General features: G+C 33.7%; 1 protein-coding gene across 1 annotated transcript; it reads right to left on the reverse strand.

The window, feature by feature from the left end:
* Positions 1-3539: 3539 nt before the first annotated feature.
* On the reverse strand, positions 3540-20463 carry LOC139900773 (uncharacterized). The gene is made up of 3 exons (XM_071883527.1): positions 20061-20463; positions 19464-19919; positions 3540-3649 (listed from the first exon to the last, which is right to left on the reverse strand). The coding sequence occupies exons 1-3, from the start codon at positions 20461-20463 to the stop codon at positions 3540-3542; spliced, it is 969 nt and encodes a 322-aa protein (XP_071739628.1).
* Positions 20464-24995: the final 4532 nt, after the last annotated feature.

Consider the following 24995-nt stretch of genomic DNA (forward strand, 5'->3'; position numbering starts at 1 on the left):
CCCCCTTAAGAAGATTCCGTCCTCGGAATCTGGTCAATCACTATTACAAAAGTCATAGGTTCATCACAACCTCTAATTTCTAATTCATATTCAAGTCCAAACGGTCATACTCAATTATTCTAACTTACTTACTCGGTCATCATTATCAGCGAACCTTCAATTGACCGATTACACATACTCACTTACCACAATTAATACTAAAATTTGACCCGTTGTCATTCGAAACTTATCACCGTTCCTGAAAAAAATGCAAAGGATAGCTAATTATCATGACAAACCACCGTCCAAACCATGACATTTACTCCGTAAGTCATTCAACTAACCATTACCTTACACAATTTCTGAGGTCAATTTATCAATCAAGATCCCAACCTTGTCACTGTAACAATCGGTACCATCAAATATACCAGATCGTTATCAGGTTTAACTTTTTATACAGTTAAATTCCCTCAAATTTCCAAGCAATGGCAACTGAGAATTTCATTTGCTTCACTAAAATATATATTTATGTTCATAGAATACGTCTTTAGTTCATCAAAATCGTCCAAGTTAATCATTTCATGCTCAACAATTCATTATCCAATAGTCAGTCCACATTCCATGCATAATTCGAGTCATCTAAATTTCCTTCAGCTTCCCAGAATTTCTGTATGACTTATCCCAATATAATTCTGTTGGCCTGACACAAGTATATTATTCTAAATCATACCTTCATTCTAAGTCACTTGACAAGGAAAATCCTAAATGATTTCCACACTCATCAAGGCACACAATTTCCTGTTGAGCATCGGTAATCGGGAAATTTATTATATAACTGGTCAACAAGTCTCATCAGTCATATATCATCAATCATCAAAAGATTCATATATGGTTATCCAACTAAACCCGATCAAGTTATTATTTACAACATATCATCGTAGTCCAAATTCAGTTGACGAAAGTCACACTATTTGCAAACCAATAATAGTCCATGTATTATTAATCCAATTCCCAAAGGTTACCACCGTTAACTGAAAATGTCACGCGACCATCATAGCATAGGAATTTAACAAGTCATGCCATTCCATCCTAATGATATACTAGTCACAATCCCAAACATTGTCTAACAATCGGCTTTGTCTTCCAGTCATAACACATACCCGGTATGAATCCCCACTCAGGTCAAGGGTTTCCCCATCTTCTAAAAGACAACAAGGGGAACACTGCCCATAATTTACTTTCTAATGGTCACCACAAACTCAAACGAGTCCAAGGAAGGAAAATAATTCCTTAAGGCTTCACTACAGATTTCACGCAATTATTCCCATCAAGTATAGTAATACATTAGGGCTAGCATCATAAGTAACATGCAATTCACATATGCATAGAAATTGTATACAGGGTTCGAATTCATTATCACTAAACAATTGTAATACTACTCTATTACAATTCTTATGATGCCACTATATGTGTCCCATCAGTTCAAGGAAAGGAAACACAATTCACATAAGCCCTATGCAGTCTTATCAAATCTTGCATATCCCTATAACAAGTCAAATATGATAGACAAGTTTCATACGATAATTAACCAGTCACAAAAAGTATATCAAATCTATATCATGCACCACATTTGACAATTCTCAGAGAGCATGTCAGTCTATAGTCCAAAGAGGTCATGAACACTAATCAAAGGGATCAAGATCACAGTGATATCAATAGCAGCTCTAAGCACAGCTGATGTAACTAGAGCCATCAAATAAGTTCTAGTTTAAAAACTTAAACAACAAATCACCATGCAACTTCATCATATCACAGAAGTTTAAGGCATACAATGTGATAATAGCTTAAAATTTTTATACAACACATAAACCTGAAATAAATCATATTTCGGTCAAGGATCAAGGCTATTATAAGATACTACCCAATCCAAATCCATACAGACCACTACGTGTGTCTAGTCTATCAAAGGAAAAAGGGTACATTTCATATAAGCCCTACACACTATAGATTAATCATGCATACCAATATATATATATCAATACAAGCTACATACATAATAATCAAATCACCTGTATCATACTTGACAAGTATAAATGAAAGCAAGGCAATCACAAGAAACATGGCAAACAATCAAAGGGAATAAGATCCCAATAATAACTTTAACAACTCTAAACACAGTTGTTATTACTGGAGCTGTTGCATCACCCGCTACATCTTCCTCATTAGGAAGACGCAATTATATCTCGGTAAATACAGTCAGTCAGAGCATACTATAGACACATAAGGTGTTTGCCAACAATCAACAATACTTATAATAAATATAAAATTAATTAAGAACATACCTTTTAGATTCAAGAGGATTTCCTCCTTTTCTGCTTCGTCACTGAACGCGATGATCCTCCTGTCGAACCCCCGATTGATCCTGACCTTGCCCCAGAATATAGCTTTCTCACTGATGGACATTGATCAGATCGATGACCTTCACTCTGGCAATTCCAACACACATTATCTTTATACAAACAAGACTGAACATCGTGTCCTATCAAACCACAAAGGTAGCATCGACAGGTTCTTTCAGAACACTGTCCAACTTGAGTTGCTCTACAATGAACACACCACATTTCCGATTTCGACTTAGATACACCCTGAGTCTGTTTTCTTTTCATCTTATTCCAAAAAAGTCTTCTTTGACTTGGAACTAGATTGACTTATTGTTGAATTTGCTGCTGAACACTTACATTTTCCTTTCTATGATTAATTGCAGCCTTAATATCATCCTCAGCCATTTTTGCCATAACAAAAGCTTGAGATAAAGTGGTGGAAATTCTTTCCATAGTTCTGTACTTCGAAAACAACATCTCCACAAAATGATCAATTTTGGATTGTTCATCAGGAACCCATTGGTGTGCAAACCTTAGTGTATCAGTATACTGTTCAATTGCATCGTCTACAGACATCTGCTCGGTAATCTTTAACTCCAAAAATTCTCTCCTCAACTTTCCAATCTCATACGGGGTACAATACTGTTCGCACACTTTTTCATAAAACTGCTCCCAAGTGATTTGACCAAATTGTTCCTTTGTTACATAGGTAATGATAGAATCCCACCATACCATAGCTTTATTCTTCAATAACCGACAAGCAAAAGTAACTCTGAGTTCCGGTTCACATTGACACGCTTCAAATGCTCGGTCCACTTCTCTCAACCAATTTAAAGTGACATTCGGATTAGAACTGCTCGAATACGTAGGAGGATTACAATTTAAAAACTGTTTATAGGTACACTTCTTCTTGGTTTCTATTATGGATTGCTAAAATATCTGATATGGATACATCACTTGGTCAGAATGTGAATAATTGAACTGGGGTGAAATTTGAAATTGTGGTTGTGGTTGCTATTGTGCATCTCTAACAGGCACAGACACATATTGTAGTATCGAAAAACCTGGTGGTGCTGATGATTTAGTTATGGTTGGGGCAATAGTGGTATTAACTGGTTGTGACTGTTGTTGCTCTAATTCCCCGATTCTATCCCTCATTTCTTTCAACTGACTATGTAACTAAAAATTAGACTTTCGCAAGTCATCTTCTGCACTATGCTCCTCTGAGGACACTCTCACTATTCTAGGGATCAAGGAGGTATCGACGTCTCGAGTTTGATCATCCATACCTGTCTTATCACAACATCTCACAAAAGCTTAGTGGATAATTGGTTAGTACCTAGCAACTAACACGTATTCCACCTACATTCACTTTCCCTTTCCCCCACTAGGATGTTTGACACAAATCCAATCAAGATTTGGGAACATGACATTCATTACAATGTACATGCTGCCAAACCTATGCTCTGATACCAACTTGTAACACCGTACTTTTTTTTAAATCACAGCGAAAGTATTTAAAGCATATAACATTTACATATTATTATACAACTGGTGTTACTTTTCAAAACAGTTATCCATAGTTATATTAAACATCAGAGTTTTTCAGTGTGTCAAACATAACCCAAGCACAATTATCTTCTCCCGTCCCTAGCATGCAAAACAATATAACCTGTAGGGGAGAAAATGTGGGGGATTATCATAACGCTAAGTGAATGAGATATCCCAAACAGATATTACTATCAAGTACCAAGCCTAGCTTTTAGGGATCATGCATCGGGTCATGGTCATGTGGACATAGCATTACATAGCTATCATATAATAAAGCATCACACATATGTATCATACAGAGCTAGGCCACCAATCAGAACAGCAATAGCATCAACAAGTTATTCACTAAAGGCACTACAGGCACTACACTAACATAGCTCTACACAGCTATACAATAAGGGTATCAATATCTCTACACAGCTATTCACTAAGTATTAATAGCTCTACACAGCTATTCACTCTCATAGCACTAACGACTATACATAGCACTAACGGCTATAAATACAAGAGGATCATTGACCCTGCCAGGTCTACAACTACTAGCTGATCAAGCTAGAGCTATACCGATAGCCCTCGTTATTGTCACACGGTATACCTCTCCTGACGTTTACATACGTCAATTGCAATATACTGTCATTACAATAACCAATGAGCCCAACCCTTCTATACACAGTTGACCTCTTCTGTCCCTTCTATACACGGACAGTTCTCACATGTGCACATAAACCACCTACAACCTCATGGTAGGTAACATCACTAATAACCACAGGGTACCCTAATCAAGCATGCTATAGATTAAATCAATCAAGCAACCTGATAACATCAGTATCACCTACTACTTATAATTACAACAGTAATCAACATGCATATATAGATTATCATAATCTTTAATAACATAACAGCGGGTAGTAACTACACTTCTTACTAAATACCAATATCCATAAGGATATTCCCACTCACCAATTACCAGCAAAAACTCAGTGGTCTAATGGTACTGAGTCTTCTCCGTTCCTTTATCACCTGAGAATGATACAATCCGAGTCAGTAATCATATCTTGATAACAACCTGACAATAAGAAAACAACGCCAAAACCAACACTTAATCACTTTACAAGTGGTCTACCAACCGTACGAGTAACACCATCACACACATGTTTGAGAACACTCAACCGTGCGATTGAAAACTCACTCGTACGTTTGGTCTATGACCAAACATCCTACAATGAATCACATGATCCGTAAAGTTCATCACACAAGTGACTAGTGGCTCGTACAAGTCACGTATCATCCATACGTATCATCATAATCAAAACATAAGTTGCTCACCACTACTCACTCGCACAGTTCACCACACGGTTGACTACCTCAACCTTACGAGTAAATGCTCACTCGTGCGAGTGATGAAGAGCAGTAGTAACATTCAACGAATAATCCATATCATACCATCAAATCATGCTATTAAGTCACTCAAATAAGTCTATGATCCATTATGGGCAAGTTTACCCAAAATCCCCTTCCATAGTAACTCCCGTATGAGTGTAAAATGGAGCATACACGCCTCCGAATAACTTTGACCCAAAATAAAGTTTGATTTAGTGTTTTAAAACCTTATCATTAGATACTACACCTTAATACAAGATAGTTTATTCATCGAAAACGGAGTTACGGTTTGAAAGTTACAGCCCTTTCAATTTTCCCAAAAACTAACCACTGCTCACTCGCACGGCTGAGGTCTCACTCGTGTGAGTGACTCCTCAATCGCGTGGTTGAGCCTCAAAAGTGTGGTCACATGTACTGTTGAGCTGTCAAAAGTGTGGGTGCTGAAAATCAGTTCCAACACGATGTTTTCGCGTTTTTTGCACCCAAAACTCGATTTTTGCTTGTTTTGGTCGATTCAATACATCAATAATACCACATAACATATATATAAACTATTTCTAACATCAATTGAGCATAACAAATACATATAATCAAGAATCAAACCCAAAAATCATCAAAACCCATTTTAACCCAAAATCCACTTTAAAACCCAATTTAATTCATCAAATTCAGAGTAGTTTACCTTGTTTTGATCAGTGAAATCGGTAGAATAAGATCACGAAATTACAGGCTTTGATCTTAACACTTTGATTTTATGATTAGGGAGAGCAAGGAGGTGTTTAGGGTTTATATTTACCAAAATGGTAAGTAAAAGGAACATACGGTGTATATATCTATTTGGGGTTTCTTCATTGTAAGGAAACCCCATTCCCCCGTATTTGCCAGTTATCTAAAACACAATGTACCTCATTAGGTGGTCCTAACGAGGTCCAATTCACATAACTAAACCTGTTCTGTGACCCTTGTCACAAAGCGCACTTTTTCCCATACACCACTAATTATGAAAACATAATTATTAAAATCACTAATATTAATATATTAATATTAACTAAGGATAAAAAGGTCATTTACTACTAGACCCAGTTTAAGGGTGTTACACCGTTCACTTTGAAAGTATTACCATTCCTAAACAATTCTACATAACCCATAGGGTAAGCTTTCTTGACAATATATGGACCCAACCATCTAGACTTAAGCTAACCAGGTGAGAACTTGAATCGTGAATTAAACACTTGTACCTTGTCGTTTGGGTGAAATTCCTTAGGACCTTTTAGTCGGGCATCATGCCATATTTTAATTTTTTTTCTTTGAATGATAAAGAGTTCTCATACGCATCCAACCTAAGCTCCTCTAATTCATGAAGTTGCATAACCCGTTTTTCCTTTGCTTGGTTCAAATCTAGGTTTACTTCCTTTAACGCCCAAAATGCTCTATGTTCGACCTCAACCAGTGAAGCGACCCGTCCTAATCCATAAGGACGAATACAATAACATATGATTACATCGCGAGGTACTTGACCTCTATATGATACATTTTACAAACATTGCATTCGTTTTTAAAAGACAAACTTTCATTACATCGAAAGTTAACGGCATGCATACCATTTCATAATATATTCAAACTATAAATGACTTGACAATAATCTTGATGAACTTAATGACTCGAATGCAACGTCTTTTGAAATATGTCATGAATGACTCCAAGTAATATCCTTAAAATGAGCAAATCCACAGTGGAAGATTTCTTTCATACCTGAGAATAAACATGCTTTAAAGTGTCAACCAAAAGGTTGGTGAGTTCATTAGTTTATCATAAACAATCATTTCCAAAATTTTAATAGACCACAAGATTTTCATTTCCATTTCTCATAAACATACATCTCGTATCAGGCATTTCGCAAACTGCATAGAGATAAAAATCATTCATATGGTGAACACCTGATAATCGACCTTAACAAGATGCATATAGAATATTCCCATCATTCCGGGACTCCCTTCGGACATGATAAATTTGAAGTACTAAAGCATCCGGTACTTTGGATGGGGCTTGTTGGGCCCAATAGATCTATCTTTAGGATTCGCTTCAATTAGGGTGTCTGTTCCCTAATTCTTATATTACCAGACTAAAAAGGGGCATATTCGGTTTAATAAAACCAGCCATAGAATGTAGTTTTCAGTACTTGTGTCTATTTCGTAAAGCATTTATAAAACAGCGCATGTATTCTCAGTCCCAAAAATATATATTGAAAAAGCATTAAAAAAGGGAGCAAATGAAACTCACGATCCAATATTTTGTAGTAAAAATATTCATACGACGAAACTGAACAATGCAGGGTTGGCCTTGGATTCACGAACCTATATCATTTGTGTATTCATTAATACATGTAATTGTAATCGAACAATTTCATATATTATAATTTTATATATTATTTATTTAATTTGTATATATATTTAAAAGTGATTATTATTTATATAGTTATATATATATATATATATATATATATATATATATATACATATATATACCTAATTTGTTTTATATGAATATTTATATAAAATTTGTTAATATAATATATTCATACTTATATGTAATATTACTTATGAGTATATATATATTTTTTTATATACTTAATAATATAGTAATTAAAAGTTGTATTTGATTATATTGATAATATTAATAATAAAATTACTTATAATCATAATAAAAATCATAGAAACATAATAGTGACATTAATAATAATACTTGTAACAATATTGATTTTACTATTAAAGAAAGTCATGATACTGATTTTAGTATTTACATAATAATAATATTCATGATAATAATATTACTTATGTCAATATTAACACTCCTATTATTTATAAAAAGATATTAATACTAATATTAATGATAATAATAATAGTTTGTTTTATTTTCGTAATGACAATAATAATAATAATCATATTCATAATAATAATAATAATAATCATACTTATAATAATAATAATAATAATAATAATAATAATAATAATAATAATAATAATAATAATAATAATAATAATAATAATACTATTAATACTTAGTGATATTACATAATAATAACTAAAATGATAATAATAACAATCATAATATTAATATAAACATAACAATAACAATAATTAATAATACTCATAGTATCACTAATAATACTGATAATGGTTATGATACTTATAATAAAGATGATAATGATAATAATTAATATACTAATAATAATGATATTAATATTAATTTTAGCAGTGATAATAATATTCATAACATTAAATAATAATAATAATAATAATAATAATAATAATAATAATAATAATAATAATAATAATAATAATAATAATAATAATAATAATAATAATAATAATAATAATAACAACAACAACAACAACAATAACAAAAATAATAATAAACATAAAATTGAAGACTACCTCAAATAAGCCTTTATTAGAAAAAAATCCACCAAGCATGGATCGAACCCGAGACCTCTGGAAAACACCAAACACGCCTTAACCAACCAATCTATTCTGTTTTTCTGTAATATAATCAAAATTTATTTTATTTAATGTACTTTTGTTTCGGTTTCAATTCTTTTTCACCCAACATCAACATGATTATCACGTATCAACATCTCCTTCGACCCATAGGAAGTTCCCAGGCCCAACAACTTCTATTTATGAAGGGAAAAAAATGCAGCAGGCTAGGTTCGATCCTGGAACCTCTCGCTCACTCAACATAACCTCAACCATTCGTCTGCTGATACACCATCATCTTCATCATCTTTATGCATCGTAACCATCATATGTCATCATCGTTCATTTTAACTTCCATCATCATAATCACGATTATCATCTTCGTCTTTACTCGTGAATCACCACTATTCATCATCTTTCTCGTGTCATCACCTTCTTCACGTAACATCATCAACGCCATTAAACAAAAACAGTAACAGTAGTGTAGTAACGAAAGTATAGCAGAAGTAGTAGTAACAATTCAAGAGTTGCAATGGATTTTTTAGCATCATTTCTGCTGTAACAGCAACAAATCAACAAGCAAGGATGATAGAACAGAGAAAAAGAAAAAAAATAATAATATAGTAAACGAGCAGGAGTTCTCGGAGACGAAAAATGTGGAGGTTGGAGGTGATTATCGATGAAGATAATGATGGAGGTGGTGAAGGTTACGGTTGATTGAAGAAGAAAAGAAAAAAAAATATGGTGGTGATTCTCCGATTGTTTATCGAGGACGGTGATGGCCGGTATGGTGGTGGAAGTGAGGGTGGTCATCGGTGATTAATGGTTGCAGGTGATGGTTGAGTAGTCACGAGGAGAAGGGTAGTTCATGATCGTGGCATGTGATGGTGGTGTTTGCCGGTGATCTAATGGTGATCGTGGTGGTGATTGAAATGGTGGCGATCAACAGCAAAAGAAAACGTGACCCTTGGTTGTTTATTTGGCCGAAATTTAATAATGCACCAAGGTGGTGTTTGATGCAAGTGGGGAAGCAACAAAAAAAAAATTAATATTAAGAATGTTGAGTAGTAAAAAGGATAAGGAGATTGGTTTGTCGTAAACTAATCAGAAAGCACTAACTAGCTTATGTTTGAGTGGGTTGGTGATTGTAAATCACGGACGTATGTATAAATATATATATCATTTAAATTGTGGAAAGAAACAAGGAAACACAGTAATCACCTTAATAATTTAATTCACATGATTATATAACTGTTCTTGTGTCGACATGATTAATACTGAGTGATATTTCGTGTTCCGTTGATACTCAGTGGCGTATAAAAGTCTTCAGAAAAAGCTCATAGTTTTAAATTAACAAAATTTATTTATTTTGGTCATTAGGGTATAAAATTTGATCATTAATTTAATAAATAAAAATTACATCAATTGTCCCTCTCATTTATGGGTAAAAATATAAAAAGTGTTAAAACTTAATAACTAGGTCTTAAATACATTTTGATTAAGCCTAATATTTATAGATCTCATTTTCGAATCACCGTTTATTTTAAAATCATATAAGTTTGAATTTAACTTACTTAATATCAATCGGGACATCAAATGAGTATTACAATCATTTAATATTTATTTTTAATATACTTCATTTATACATATAAATATATTTTAAATAATAATTATTATAATATCGTATTTTTATTTTTTTTTTAAAAATTTAATATAATAACAACAACATATAATACTTTAAATTATATTTTGATTTATTATTTATATATACATACACACATATCTATTTACAATTAATTGTTCGTGAATCGTCGAGAGCAGTCGAAGGTCAATTGAATATATGAACATTATTTCAAAATTTTCTAGACTCAACATTACACACTTTGCTTATCATATCGAAATCATATAAAGATTAAGTTTAAATTTAGTAGGAAATTCCCGGGTCGTCACAGTACCTACCCGTTAAAGAAATTTCGTCCCGAAATTTGAGTGAGGTTGTCATGGCTAACAATAAAAATATTTTTCATGATGAATATGAGTTGATAAATAGAGTTTTATCATCATTGAGTAATATGGATAAAGCAATTCGATTATTCGAAGAGTACGAATGAAGCTATCACAAAAGAGTGAAATGAGATAGACAAGTTTCATCATAACTTTTCACTAGTCATGGTTGAATTTCGGAATTCAAGGGATTTAGAGATAATCTTCGAAATCTATAAGATCTGATTCTTTGGGATTTAAGGAAATTAGGATCCTCTTTGATTAAATGCAATAATCTGTTTCGTTTGCCCTGTCAGATATTTTACTATAAATCCACTCTCTTCGTTTTCCTTACAATTCACACCTTCTATTCTTTCTCCTTAAAATCATACTTTGAATCATTCGTCAATATACTCTATCCAGTTCTGGTTCTCGATATACTTCTAACTTTCATATCTGTCATTCTCCTTTTTCACCTGCCGCTGGAAGAATCCATTTACTTCTACTATACCCTGGGTTTTATAGTGTTTTTAACTCTCCCGTGTCCTTATGTTGCGATAAACATTGATATACATGGTTTGTAATTTATGTGTTGTTATCGGCTTTATATTCTCCCTTATATTTCGGAGCTTCATGCTCTTGTTTTCTATTCCCGACTTTAAATCAAGCAAATAATGGTCCAGAATTTGTAGATATGAAATTCGAAATGAACATAGTTAATGTTCTAAGAAGGAAATTGTAATAGCACGATCTTGATTGGTTAAATTACCAGAAGTCAAGAGAAAAGATAGAATTATCAAGAAAATATGTTCTTGATATGTTTATAGATTAGATAGAATGTAAGAGTCGTGTAACATGGCACATGATGACGTTATAATTTGTGAATCATCATGTTTCATTAGAAACTCAGCATGACTTACTGTAATATAATCACGTTGATCAAGTGTCATTATATTATACTAACTCATGCATCAATTTCCAACACTACTTCAAAATCATTCATAATTCAAATTCGCATTTTTAAGAATTTTAGAAACTAAAACAGTTTCCTTTCTGATGTAACACTGATATCGTGAAAAGATAAATGATTTCAGATCAGATTAGTTATGAAAATATCTTCAGAAATATCGAGGATATTTATAATGAAAGATACGATGATATCTTAGAATTTTTAATATCGATGGATGATGATGAAGATTTGTTCGTAAAGGTTTAGAGTCAGGAGCAAGGTATTCGATAATGACTTCAGCAGACACTGAATCATTTGGATTCTTTGAAGGCAGGTTTAGTCTTTGTGATTTGTCCACAGCCTCCTTCATGGTTTGCTCAATCCGTTTTCCAGTTCCAAACCTTCTCTTTTTCTGAGCTTTTCCAACTCATTATTCGTTATCATCAAACTTTTGACTGTTAACGTCGTTTACAGTTTTTTTGCTGCTTTTTCAGCATTTTTCAAAATTTCGAGAACTAATTCGCATACTGGGTGCTTTTCAGAATTTTAGAATGGAAGATCATGATTCTAAGAGATAAATGTTATATGTTTACATGTATCGGTTGATGTAGAAACACTGCGAGATTCAAAATACTGATTGCTGATTTCTGGTAATTGGTATGGCAATTCTCGTTACAAGGTGCAGATGAGTTCATGATAAGACTTTAATAGATAAATATAGTGATTTGTTGGAGAGATTTTAGGCAAGGAGCAACGAGGTTGCTGGTATGTCTGCTGGTAATATGGTGGAATATAAAAGGTTCCCCGGTAACAATAAAAGAGCACGCATATATATCGAGGTTATAATAAGGTTAATCCAACTAAAAAGTCGAAGTTGACTTGTTGGAGCTGTGACAAAATTGGCTAATTTGGAAAGGGATTGCAAAGTTATTTTCAGTAATAACAACGCCAAAGGAGCTAGCACAGATACATTTTAAACGTTTACTCAGGTTCCGAGTGTTTTTAGGTGCATAACTATATGCATCAATCTCTTCTTCCGTAGATGAAGTGCGGTTGGTTCATCCTATCGATTGAAGTGTTTTCAAGAATTATGAAAGGTTTGAATCGAAGATTGTAATCGTCAAGATACAAATGAGGTTTAAGATGAAATCAAGTGGAAAACTTGAAGAATTGTTTAGTTTCATATGTTATAATCAATATTTTAATTCATTTTAATTGTCCAATGTTGGCAGTCCACAGTTAGCAGCCTACAATTAGTAATCCAATAATTCATATATAGTTTAATATATAATATTTGAATTACTTAATACGTATTCGTGACCCATTGTATACATGTCTCAGACTCGATCACAACTCAAAGTATATATATTATTGTAGAATCAACCTCATCCATGTATAGCTAACTCGAACATTACTGCATATAGAGTGTCTATGGTTACTCCAAATAATATATAAATGCGTCGATATGATATGTCAAAACCTTGTATACATGTCCCAATATTTAAAGTGCGTAAAATAAATAACAGAAATTAAATGACAATAAATAAAATTGCGAGAATTTAAATTACGATAAATAAATTGCGATAATTAAATTGCGATAAATAAATGTAATAAGGAATTAATAGTTAGGTAGGAACAGTTAGCTAGGACTTTGTTAGCGTGGATTCTTAACAGAATTTCTCATAGTTAATTTGTTTGTTTCTAACAAATTTTATTTTGTCCAATATTTTCTTCATTATGCCACTTGTTGGATTCTGATAAGTCAAAATCCAAAAATGAAATTGAATGAAAATGGTTATTCTGTGGTGAACGGATTCGTATATCTGTGGATGTAAGTAGAATAGTAAATGTCTGTTGAATCAGATTCGAAGAATGTACAGTGTAACTTATTAATGTGAAACTAAATATTCCTCGGGTATTACCTACCCGTTAAAATATTTTCACTATTAACAGTTTGTACAAAAGAATTTTTAATTACAATCTTTATGAAAATATATATGTATATATTTTCTTCAGATGTAATCATGGATTTAATGAGTCAATATGATATTAATCTCATTTGATTTATCATTAGCACTAGAATATATAATCTCTAAAACATTAGAAATTACATAATCGCCATGTAGAATGAAGATAGATGATGTAGAATGATTCGTAGAACGACGATTATGATCGAGCTACAGAATGAGATGTTGAAGCGTGTGATGTTGAAACTTGGGTTGTTGGTGGTACTGGTGTTGATGTTGGTGGTGCTGTTGGTGAAGCTGCTAGGTTTTGCACCATGTTCTCCAAATTGATTACTCGAGCGCGAAGATCGTTGACTTCTTCTATTATTCCGGGATGATTGTCAGTCGGAACGAGTGGGTGAATAAGGTTTAAAATTGTGGATAGAATATAATCGTGTTGAGATACCCTGGAAATGAGGCTGAAAATGGTGTTTCGGATAGGTTCACCGGTAAATGCTTCAGGTTCTTCACCAAGAGGTGAATTCAGTTGGTGAAAGGGATCACCTTCTTTTTGTCTCCAATGATTAAGTAGACTACGAACCCAGCCCCAATTCATCCAGAATAGATGATGGCTAATCGGTTGATTCATTCCGGTTACACTGCTTTCGGAGCTTGAGTGGGACTCCATGTCGAAATCCGAGGGACTTGAACTAGTGACGAGTTCCATTTCATTCGATTGAATGAAGGATTTTTCGATATGAAATGATTATAGGATGTAGATTAGTACCCTGCAATACATAATTTACATATGCATATATAATACTAAAATCCCATAAGTTTCGGAGGAACCTACGAAAGCTGTCAGACAAAGCTAACAATAACAGATATGCTAAGATACGAATATATCTATACAATGTCTATGCAATAGAGGCAGCAAGACGTGTCTAGACTTTAAGGATGATAAGCAAATAATTTTTCGACACTAAATGATAAGCAAAACTTTTGACATGCAGACACGGTCGAAGTCCAGACCCACTAATGCATCTAAACAACTATCAGCTAGACACACTAATGCAAGACCTAGTTCACTAAGACCACCGCTCTGATACCACATGAAGCTACCCGTCCTAATCCATAAGGACGAATACAATAACATATGATTATATCACGAGGTACATGACCTCTATATGATATATTTTACAAACATTGCATTCGTTTTTAAAAGATAAACTTTCATTACATCGAAATTTGATGGCATGCATACGATTTCATAATATATCCAAACTATAAATGACTTGATAATAATCTTGATGAACTTAACGAATCGAATGCAACGTCTTTTGAAATATGTCATGAATGACTCCAAGTAATATCCTTAAAATGAGCAAATGCACAGCGGAAGATTTCTTTCATACCTGAGAATAAACATGCTTTAAAGTGTCAACCAAAAGGTTGGTGAGTTCATTAGTTTATCATAAACAATCATTTCCATTATTTTAATAGGCCACAAGATTTTCATTTCCATTTCTCATAAACATACATCTCGTATCAGGAATTTCGCAAACTGCATAGAGATAAAAATCATTCATATAGTGAACACCTGGTAACCGACCTTAACAAGATACATATAGAATATCCCAATCATTTCGGGACTCCCTTCGAACATGATAAATTCGAAGTACTAAAGCATCCGGTACTTTGGATGGGGCTTGTTGGGCCCAATAGATCTATCTTTAGGATTCGCGTCAATTAGGGTGTCTGTTCCCTAATTCTTAGATTACCAGACTAAAAAGGGGCATATTCGGTTTAATAATCCAGCCATAGAATGTATTTTTTAGTACTTGTGTCTATTTCGTAAAGCATTTATAAAACAGCGCATGTATTCTAGTCCCAAAAATATATATTGCAAAAGCATTAAAAAAGGGAGCAAATGAAACTCACGATCCAATATTTTGTAGTAAAAATATACATACGACGAAACTGAACAATGCAGGGTTGGACTTGGATTCACGAACCTATATCATTTGTGTATTCATTAATACATGTAATCGTAATCGAACAATTTCATATATTATAATTTTATATATTATTTATTTAATTTGTATATATATTTAAAAATGATTATTATTTATATAGTTATATATACATACATACATACATACATACATACATACATACATACATATATATATATATATATATATATATATATATGTATATATAAAATACCTAATTTGTTTTATATGAATATTTATATAAAATTTATTAATATAATATATTCATACTTATATGTAATATTACTTATGTGTATATATATTTTTTTATATATACTTAATAATATAGTAATTAAAAGTGGATTTGATTATATTGATAATATTAATAATAAAATTACTTATAATCATAATAAAAATCATAGTAACATAATAGTGACATTAATAATAATACTTGTAACAATATTGATTTTACTGTTAAAGATAGTCATGATACTGATTTTAGTATTTACATAATAATAATATTCATGATGATAATATTACTTATGTCAATATTAAAACTCCTATTATTTATAAAAAGATATGAATACTAATATTAATGATAATAATAATAGTTTGTTTTATTTTCATAATGACAATAATAATAATAATAATAATAATAATAATAATCATATTCATAATAATAATAATTATACTTATAATGATAATAATAATACTATTAATACTTAGTGATATTACATAATAATAACTAAAATGATAATAATAACAATCATAATATTAATATAAACATAACAATAACAATAATTAATAATACTCATAGTATCACTAATAATACTGATAATGGTTATGATACTTATAATTAAGATGATAATAATAATAATTAATATACTAATAATAATGATAATAATATTAATTTTAGTAGTGATAATAATATTCATAACATTAAATAATAATAATAATAATAGTAATAATAATAATAATAATAATAATAATAATAATAATAATAATAATAATAATAATAATAATAATAATAATAATAACAATAATAACAAAAATAATAATAATCATAAAATTGAAGACTACCTCAAATAAGCCTTTATTAGAAAAAAAAATGCACCAAGCAGGGAACGAACACGAAACCTCTCGAAAACACCAAACACTCCTTAACCAACCTATCTATTCTGTTTTTCTGTAATATAATCGAAATTTATTTTATTTAATGTACTTTTGTTTCAGTTTCAATTCCTTTTTCACCCAACAACAACATGATTATCACGTATCAGCATCTCTTCGGCCCATAGGAAGTTCCCAGGCCCAACAACTTCTATTTATGAAGGAAAAAAAATGCAGCAGGCTAGGTTAGATCCTGGAAGCTCTCGCTCACTCAACATAACCCCAACCATTCGTCTGCTGATACATTTGTGATTAAATTTACCACATAAATATATATGAACCGTATTAGTCTGTTTCCTTTTCTTCTTCTCTTCTACTTAACTTCAATCGACCAAAGCAGTGAAATAAATCCAGTTACATTGGTTTGTTATTTTTATATTGTTATCATTATCATTCGATACCAAATATCATCATCTCTAATAAGATTATCACCATCATCTTCATCATCTTTATGCATCGTAACCATCATATGTCATCATCGTTCATTTTAACTTCCATCATCCTAATCACGATTATCATCTTCGTCTTTACTTGTGAATCACCACTATTCATCGTCTTTCTCGTGTCATCACCTTCTTCACGTAACATCATCATCACCATTAAACAAAAACAGTAACAGTAGTGTAGTAACAAAAGTACAGCAGAAGTAGTAGTAACAATTCAAGAGTTGTAATGGATTTTCGAGCATCATTTCGGCTGTAACAGCAACAAATCAACGAGAAATGATGATAGAACAGAGAAAAAGAAAAAGAAAACAAATAATAATATAGTAAACGAGCAGGAGTTCTCAGAGATGAAAGATGTGGAGGTTGGAGGTGATTGTCGATGAAGATAATGATGGAGGTGGTGAAGGTGACGGTTGATTGAAGAAGAAAAGAAAAAAAAAATATGGTGGTGATTCTCCGGTTGTTTATCGAGGACGGTGATGGCCGGTATGGTGGTGGAAGTGAGGGTGGTCATCGGTGATTAATGGTTGCAAGTGATGGTTGAGTAGTCACGAGGAGAAGGGTGGTTCATGATCGTGGCGTGTGATGGTGGTGTTTACCGGTAATCTAATGGTGATAATGGTGGTGATTGAAATGGTGGCGATCAATAGCAAAAGAAAACGTGACCCTTGGTTGTTTATTTGGCCAAAATTTAATAATGCACCAAGGTGGTGTTTGATGCAAGTGGGGAAGCAACAAAAAAAAAAAATAATATTAAGAATGTTGAGTAGTAAAAAGGATAAGGAGATTGGTTTGCCGTAAACTAATCAGAAAGCACTAACTAGCTTATGTTTGAGTGGGTTGGTGATTGTAAATCACGGACGTATGTATAAATATATGTATATCATTTAAATTGTGGAAAGAAACAAGGAAACACAGTAATCACGTTAATAATTTAATTCACATGATTATATAACTGTTCTTGTGTCGACATGATTAATACGGAGTGATATTTCGTGTTCCGTTGATACTCAGTGGCGGATAAAAGTCTTCAGAAAAAGCTCATATTTTTAAATTAACAAAATTTATTTATTTTGGTCATTAGGGTATAAAATTTGATCATTAATTTAATAAATAAAAATTACATCAATTGTCCCTCTCATTTATGGGTAAAAATATAAAAAGTGTTAAAACTTAATAACTAGGTCTTAAATACATTTTTAGTAAGCCTAAAATTTATAGATCTCATTTTCGAATCACCGTTTATTCTAAAATCATATAAGTTTGAATTTAACTTACTTAATATCAATCGGGACATCAAATGAGTATTACAATCATTTAATATTTATTTTTAATATACTTCATTTATACATATAAATATATTTTAAATAATAATTATTATAATATCTTATTTTTATTTTATTAAATTTTTTTAATATAATAAAAACAACATATAATACTTCAAATTATATTTCAATTTATTATTTATATATACATACACACATATCTATTTACAATTAATTGTTCGTAAATCGTCGAGAGCAGTCGAAGGTCAATTGAATATATGAACATTGTTTCAAAATTTTATAGACTCAACATTACACACTTTACTTATCGTATCGAAATCATATAAAGATTAAGTTAAATTTAGTCGGAAATTCCCGGGTTATCATAACCAGGAGGTGACACGCTTTCCCATACACTAAACAAAATGGTGTGGTTCGTATTGGTGTCTTATATACGGCTTGAAATACCTATAAGGCATCGTCAAGCCTAGTAGACCATATCTTAGGATTGTTATGAACCGTCTTTTCTAATATCCTTTTCAACGCACGATTTGTGTTCTCGACTTGACCACTCGTTTGGCGGTGGAAAGGGGTCGAGAAATGATGCGTTACACCATACTTTTCCATGACTCTTTCCATAAGATGGTTCGCAAAATGCATGCCTCGATCCGAGTTTTGGAACACCAAATCTAGCAAACAAACTTTTTAAGAACTTCACCACAACTCTCACGTCATTAGTTGGAAAGGCCAAAGCCACGGCCCATTTCGAGACATAATTAACCGCGAACAAAATGTAAAGACACTATTCGAGTTTGGAAATGGGCCCATGAAATCGAGGCTCCACACATCGTATACCTCGCATATTTGAATTCGGGTTTGAGGTATTTTGTCTCTTTTTGAAATGGAACCGGACTTTTGACAAGAATCACAACGTTTCACTAACTCGTGGGTGTCTTTGAATATAGTGGTCCAATAGAAGAATCGAATACCTTTTTAGCGGTGTGATTCGGTCCAAAATGGCCACCTGTGGGCCCACTATGACACCTTTTTAAGATTTCTCGGGCCTCTTGCCCATATACACACCTTCGGATTACTTGATCCGCCCCGATGTGGAACAAGTCTGGGTCTTCCCAAAAGTAATACCTTAGGTCATTGAATTTTTTTTTTCTTTTGTTGATATGAAAGCCCTTTTTCAAAACGTTTGAGGCCAAATAGTTTTCAAAATCGGCAAACCATGGAACGTCATCGACTAGATCAACCCTCTCTAAATGTTCATCCCGGAAAGTGTCCCGAATTTTGGACTCATCCAATGGTTGTAGCCCGGGGTTGTCTAGTCTTGATAAATGATCGGCCGTCACATTCTCGGCCCCCTTTTTATCCCTTATTTCTATATCAAACTCTTGCAAGAGAAGAACCCACCTAATTAAGCGATGTTTCAAATCTTGTTTTTGAAAAAGATATCGTAACGCGGAGTGGTCCGTGTATGCGATCGTTTTGAAAGTACAAGATAAGATCGAAACTTGTCAAAAGCAAACACTACCGCGAGAAGTTCCTTCTCGGTAGTATTTGTCAACTCTTTGACCAAGGACCGCCCCAAGCGCGTAGTCGCTTGCATCACACATCAATTCAAAGTCTTTATCCCAATCGGGAGAGATAAGAATCAGTGGTTTGGTGAGATTTTCTATTAACAAGTTAAACGCCAGGGTGCAATCATCATTAAATAAGAAAGGTTGGTCCTTTCTTAACAATTTGGTCATGGGGCGAGCGATTTTTGAAAAATCTTTTATGAATCGGCGGTAGAATCCCGCGTGCCCAAGAAAACTTCGGATTGCTTTCACATCCGATGGTCTAGGTAATTCTTTTATCACGGTAAATTTAGCTTTATCAACCTCAATTCCCGCCTTTGAAATTTTATGTCCCAAAACCACCCCCTCTTTGACCATGAAATGACATTTTATCAGGGTTTCTAAGACAGTGGTCAAACGTGTCTCCAAAAAACGAAAATTCAACCATGAATACCTCCATCGTGTCCTCTACTGTATCCGAGAAAATTGCAAGCATACACCTTTGGAATGTCCCCGGGGTGTTACACAACCCGAAGGGAATTCGTCGATACGCAAAGGTACCATAAGGACACATAAAGGTGGTTTTTCTTGGTCTTCGGGAACTATAGGAATTTGGAAGTATCTCGAAAACCCACCAAAAAAACAATAAAGTTCTTTTCCACTTAAACGCTTGATCATTTGATCGATATACCGGAGAGGGAAATGATCCTTTCTCGTGGCATCGTTGAGACGTCGATAATCTACACACACCCGCTATCCCGTGATGGTCCAGGTCGGGACAAGCTCATTTTGGTCATTTAAGATATTCGTGATCCATCCCTTTTTGGGTACCACTTAGACGGGACTCACCCATGGTGAGTTTGAAATGGGGTAGATTAGGCCCGCGTCTAGCAATTTAATAACCTCCTTTTTCACAACGTCTTTCATATTCGGGTTAAGCCTCCTTTGTCTTTGGACAGCCAGTTTAAAGCTCTCCTCTATGAGGATCTTTTGAGTACAATATGATGGATTGATCCCCAGGATGTCCGTGGTCTTCCATGCTATTGCTTTATGGTGAGACTTGAGAAGTGAAGCAAGCTTTGACTTTTGGTCAATAGTGAGTCTAGATGAGATTATCACCGAAAGTTAACTTGATCTTTGAGATAAGCATACTCAAGATGTTCGGGGAGATCTTTAAGCTCAAGAGTAGGAGGTTCCTCGCATGAAGATTTGATTCTAAATCTATCTTCATTAGGATTTAGGAATAACCTCAAATGAATCTTCCCGAAGTGTTTCACTTTCAAGCTCATTCTCATCAATACTAACATTCATCAATTCATTAAAGTCGGCTTCTAAGTCTACAATTTCATTTTCAAAAATTTGGTTGAACCTCGTGGTATCAACCCCCAAAAGCTTTTCAAGCTCCTCATCAACATAATGGTCAATATGGTCAAGGGCATAACACTCATCAAGGTCAATATGGTCAAGGGCATAACACTCATCATCATCAGTATTTCTTGGTTGCTTCATAGCTTCTCGGATATTTATGGCACACGCTCTTCACCAACTCCAATGTTGAGTTGGTTGCGTTGTACCAAGATGATGATGTCGGCGGTAGCAATAAATGGTCTTTCTAAGATGAGGGGGACTTGAAGGTCCTCCTTCATCTCCATGATAACAAAATCAACCGGGAACACCAAGGAGTCGATGCTAACCAAGATTTCCTCGGCGATTCCAATAGCGGTATCAAATGAATGGTTGGACAATCTTATACGAATTCGGGTTGGTTTAAGAGGTCCAAGGCCAAGTATTTCTTAAAGTGAATGGGGCATTAGGTTAATGCTTGCTCCCAAATCGGCAGGTGCATTGAACACTTTCGATTCACCAAACTTACATGGGAAAACAAATTTTCCCGGATCTCCTGACTTTTTAGGGATCCTTGGCCTTGATGCAAGTATCTTATTACACTCCTCTTTAATAAAGAAAGATGTTTCCTCATGATATTTACCCTTTTGAGAGATTAACTCCTTGATGAATCGTCCATAGTTGGGCATCAACTTGAGCACATCGGTTATGGGCAACTTGACCGACACATTTTTCATCATATCTTGGAACTTTTTGTATTGAGCCATCAACTTGTCCTTCGTTAAAGCTTTTGGATATGGAACCGGCCTTGTAACTTTTAAAGGTTCTTTATCCTTATCGTTACCCTTTTCATCATTACCCTTTACCTCGGTTGAGTCGACATTTTCTTTACCCTTATTCGTATTAACCCTGATTTCCTCTTCAACAAAGCTAGATAGTGGTTCTTGGGTGATAAATTGTTGTGGGTTTGGATCCTCGATCCCTTCATTCAAGGTTAGACCGCTTCGAGTGGTTATGGCATTGACATTTTCATTTCGGTTCAGGTAGTTAGGGTTTTGTTTGATAGTGATTTCAATAGGAATGACCCTTGTGGTGTTGTTGTTTTGGTTTTGGTTTTGTTGTCAGTTATTGTTGTAAGTGTTTGGGTTAACTTGGGTGTTGGATGGTAAGGTGCCTTGAGGTCTTTCGGCAACTTGGCTTGAAAGTCTCCCAACGGTGCTATCTAGGTATTGGAATGAGGCTTGTTGGTTTTTTAGTTGTTGCTTCAATAACTCATTCTCCTTTAACAAAAATGCTTCGGTGGTTTCCGCCTTCTTAATGTAGTTTTGCATAATCTCCTCTAGACTTTTAGAAGGTTGGGAAAATTGGTTGTTTGGTTGATTTTGTTGGATGTAACCTTGGTTATTTGTCGTTGACTATAACCCTGGTTTTGATAATTTTGATTTCCTTGCTAATTTGAGTTGGGTTGTTTGTTGTAATATTGATTGTTGTAAGGTTGTTGGTTTTGGGATTTAAAGTTGTTGCCTCAATTTTGGTTGTAATTGGAGTTGTATCCTTGGTTGCGGTTTTAGTTGGTGAATCCGGGTGGTGCATTGGTTTGATTGTTGAATGATACTTGCTTTTAGTTAGGGTTGTAATAGCTTTGGTTCGATTGATAAGAATTGTTTCCTTGGTTTGAAGTCCCTCCCCTTTAATAGTTTTGATTACCCACGTAATTTACATGAGCATCCGAATTCATGGGAATGTCATCCAAGTCAATGTGGTTACATTGATTGATTTAAGGACAATTCTTGGTGAGATGTGGTCCTTCACACCTTTGATAACCTACTTGCATTGCGACTATCAATTGTTGTAGCCTTTTCAACTCTTTCCCATACATTTGAAATTGATTGTTCAAGCTTGCAAGGGTGATTTGATCGTTTTCACTCTCCACTTGAGCTACACTTTTCCTTGACAAATCTTGTGGCGAAGGGTCCCATTCGTAAGTATTAACCGAGATGTCTTCTAACAAAGTTTCGGCCGCATTCGGTGACTTGTACATGAACACTCCTCCCGCGGGGGAATCAAGATGTTGTCTAGTCAAAGGTGTAATACCCCGGTAGAATGTGTTGATATATTCCTTCTTTCTCAAGCTATGGGGTGGGCAAGCTCTTTACATTTTCTTGAACCTTATTCATGCATCATACAAGGACTCGTCACTCCTTTGAGTGAATACATTAATTTCCATCCTTAATTGCTCCGCCTTTGATGGTGAAAGAAGTGATTAATAAAAATGTCGCTCAAATCTTGAAAAGTCCTAATTGAATCGGGTGGTAAATTCCTTAACCATGCCTTTGCATCACCTTGAAGAGTGAATGGAAATGCTCTCAATTTATAAGCGTCATCGGTGACATCCTTAGTCTTGTAGATATCGCAAATATCCTTAAATTGTTGGAGATGTTCAAACGGATTCTCTTCTATTGTCCCATGAAATAACATATCTTTGATCATCGTAAAGAAGTTACCCTCGATCTTCCAATTATCGGCCCCGATGGGCGGTTTTGTAATAGCCGAAGGCACAATCGTTTGTCCCACCAACCTAGCATTACACATTGGAGTGTCATATGGATCGTTTTCTTGTTCTTTATTAATTGGCACACCATGACCAATCGGATTATCCTCTTCTCCTCCACCCATATCAATCAAACAAAATGGCAAAACCTCAAAATACTTCCATAAATCCCGTTCTTCTCTACGCTTATAAACCCCGTGCACATGTTTTTATGGGTCGGAAAATGGATGTGTAAATTCTTGATCCTTTTGGGATCTCCTTTTCCTACACCAAAGTTCCTAGCCTTCAATAACAACGCAAATACAAATAGTTTTCCAACACAATAATATATAAAAACAATAAAAGTAACTTTTGTAAGGACGAATCCTTACAAAAGGATCAAACAATTAAAAGTTTAAACCAAATACCCAACTTAGCTCGCCGCTACCCAGAAGCGGCCCCAAGAAAGTGTGATGCGTGTTGTACAATACATCAATTACCCTCAAAATTTATACAAGATTCAAACACTACAAATAAGCACACAACTATCGAGCACTTAAAACCCGGTTATTATAGTACTTTAATGCAAGTATTTATTTCAAGTTCGTCCCAAGAGAGCGGTATAAGTTGAATAATTAAAACTATTAATTGTCCTAGGGTTTGTTTGATTGAGGTTTTTTTATTGATTTTAACTATCAACTAAACTTGTTCAAATAAACAAATCTAAACTTAGCATTTATTACTAGCAACAAGTAACAAGTAACTAAATATTGAGATCTAAATCAATTAACAAAGAGTGTTCACTTACCTAATCCTCTCTATGCTTGGATTGCCCCGTTTTACTCAATTTGATATCACATTAGTTGTTGAACTATTAGTTGTTTAGCATCACTACCAAACCTTAATCAAATTACACTTTGTAAACTCACATAAGCATTGTATTCTAAGATCAAGTCAAGTATGAGTAGTAATTGAGATTATGTTTGGGTTGAAATCACTTAAACCCTTCTGTTAATTGAATGTGGGTTAATGCACT

The sequence above is a fragment of the Rutidosis leptorrhynchoides genome, chromosome 3, assembly GCF_046630445.1.
Source record: "Rutidosis leptorrhynchoides isolate AG116_Rl617_1_P2 chromosome 3, CSIRO_AGI_Rlap_v1, whole genome shotgun sequence".
Lineage (NCBI taxonomy): Eukaryota > Viridiplantae > Streptophyta > Magnoliopsida > Asterales > Asteraceae > Rutidosis > Rutidosis leptorrhynchoides.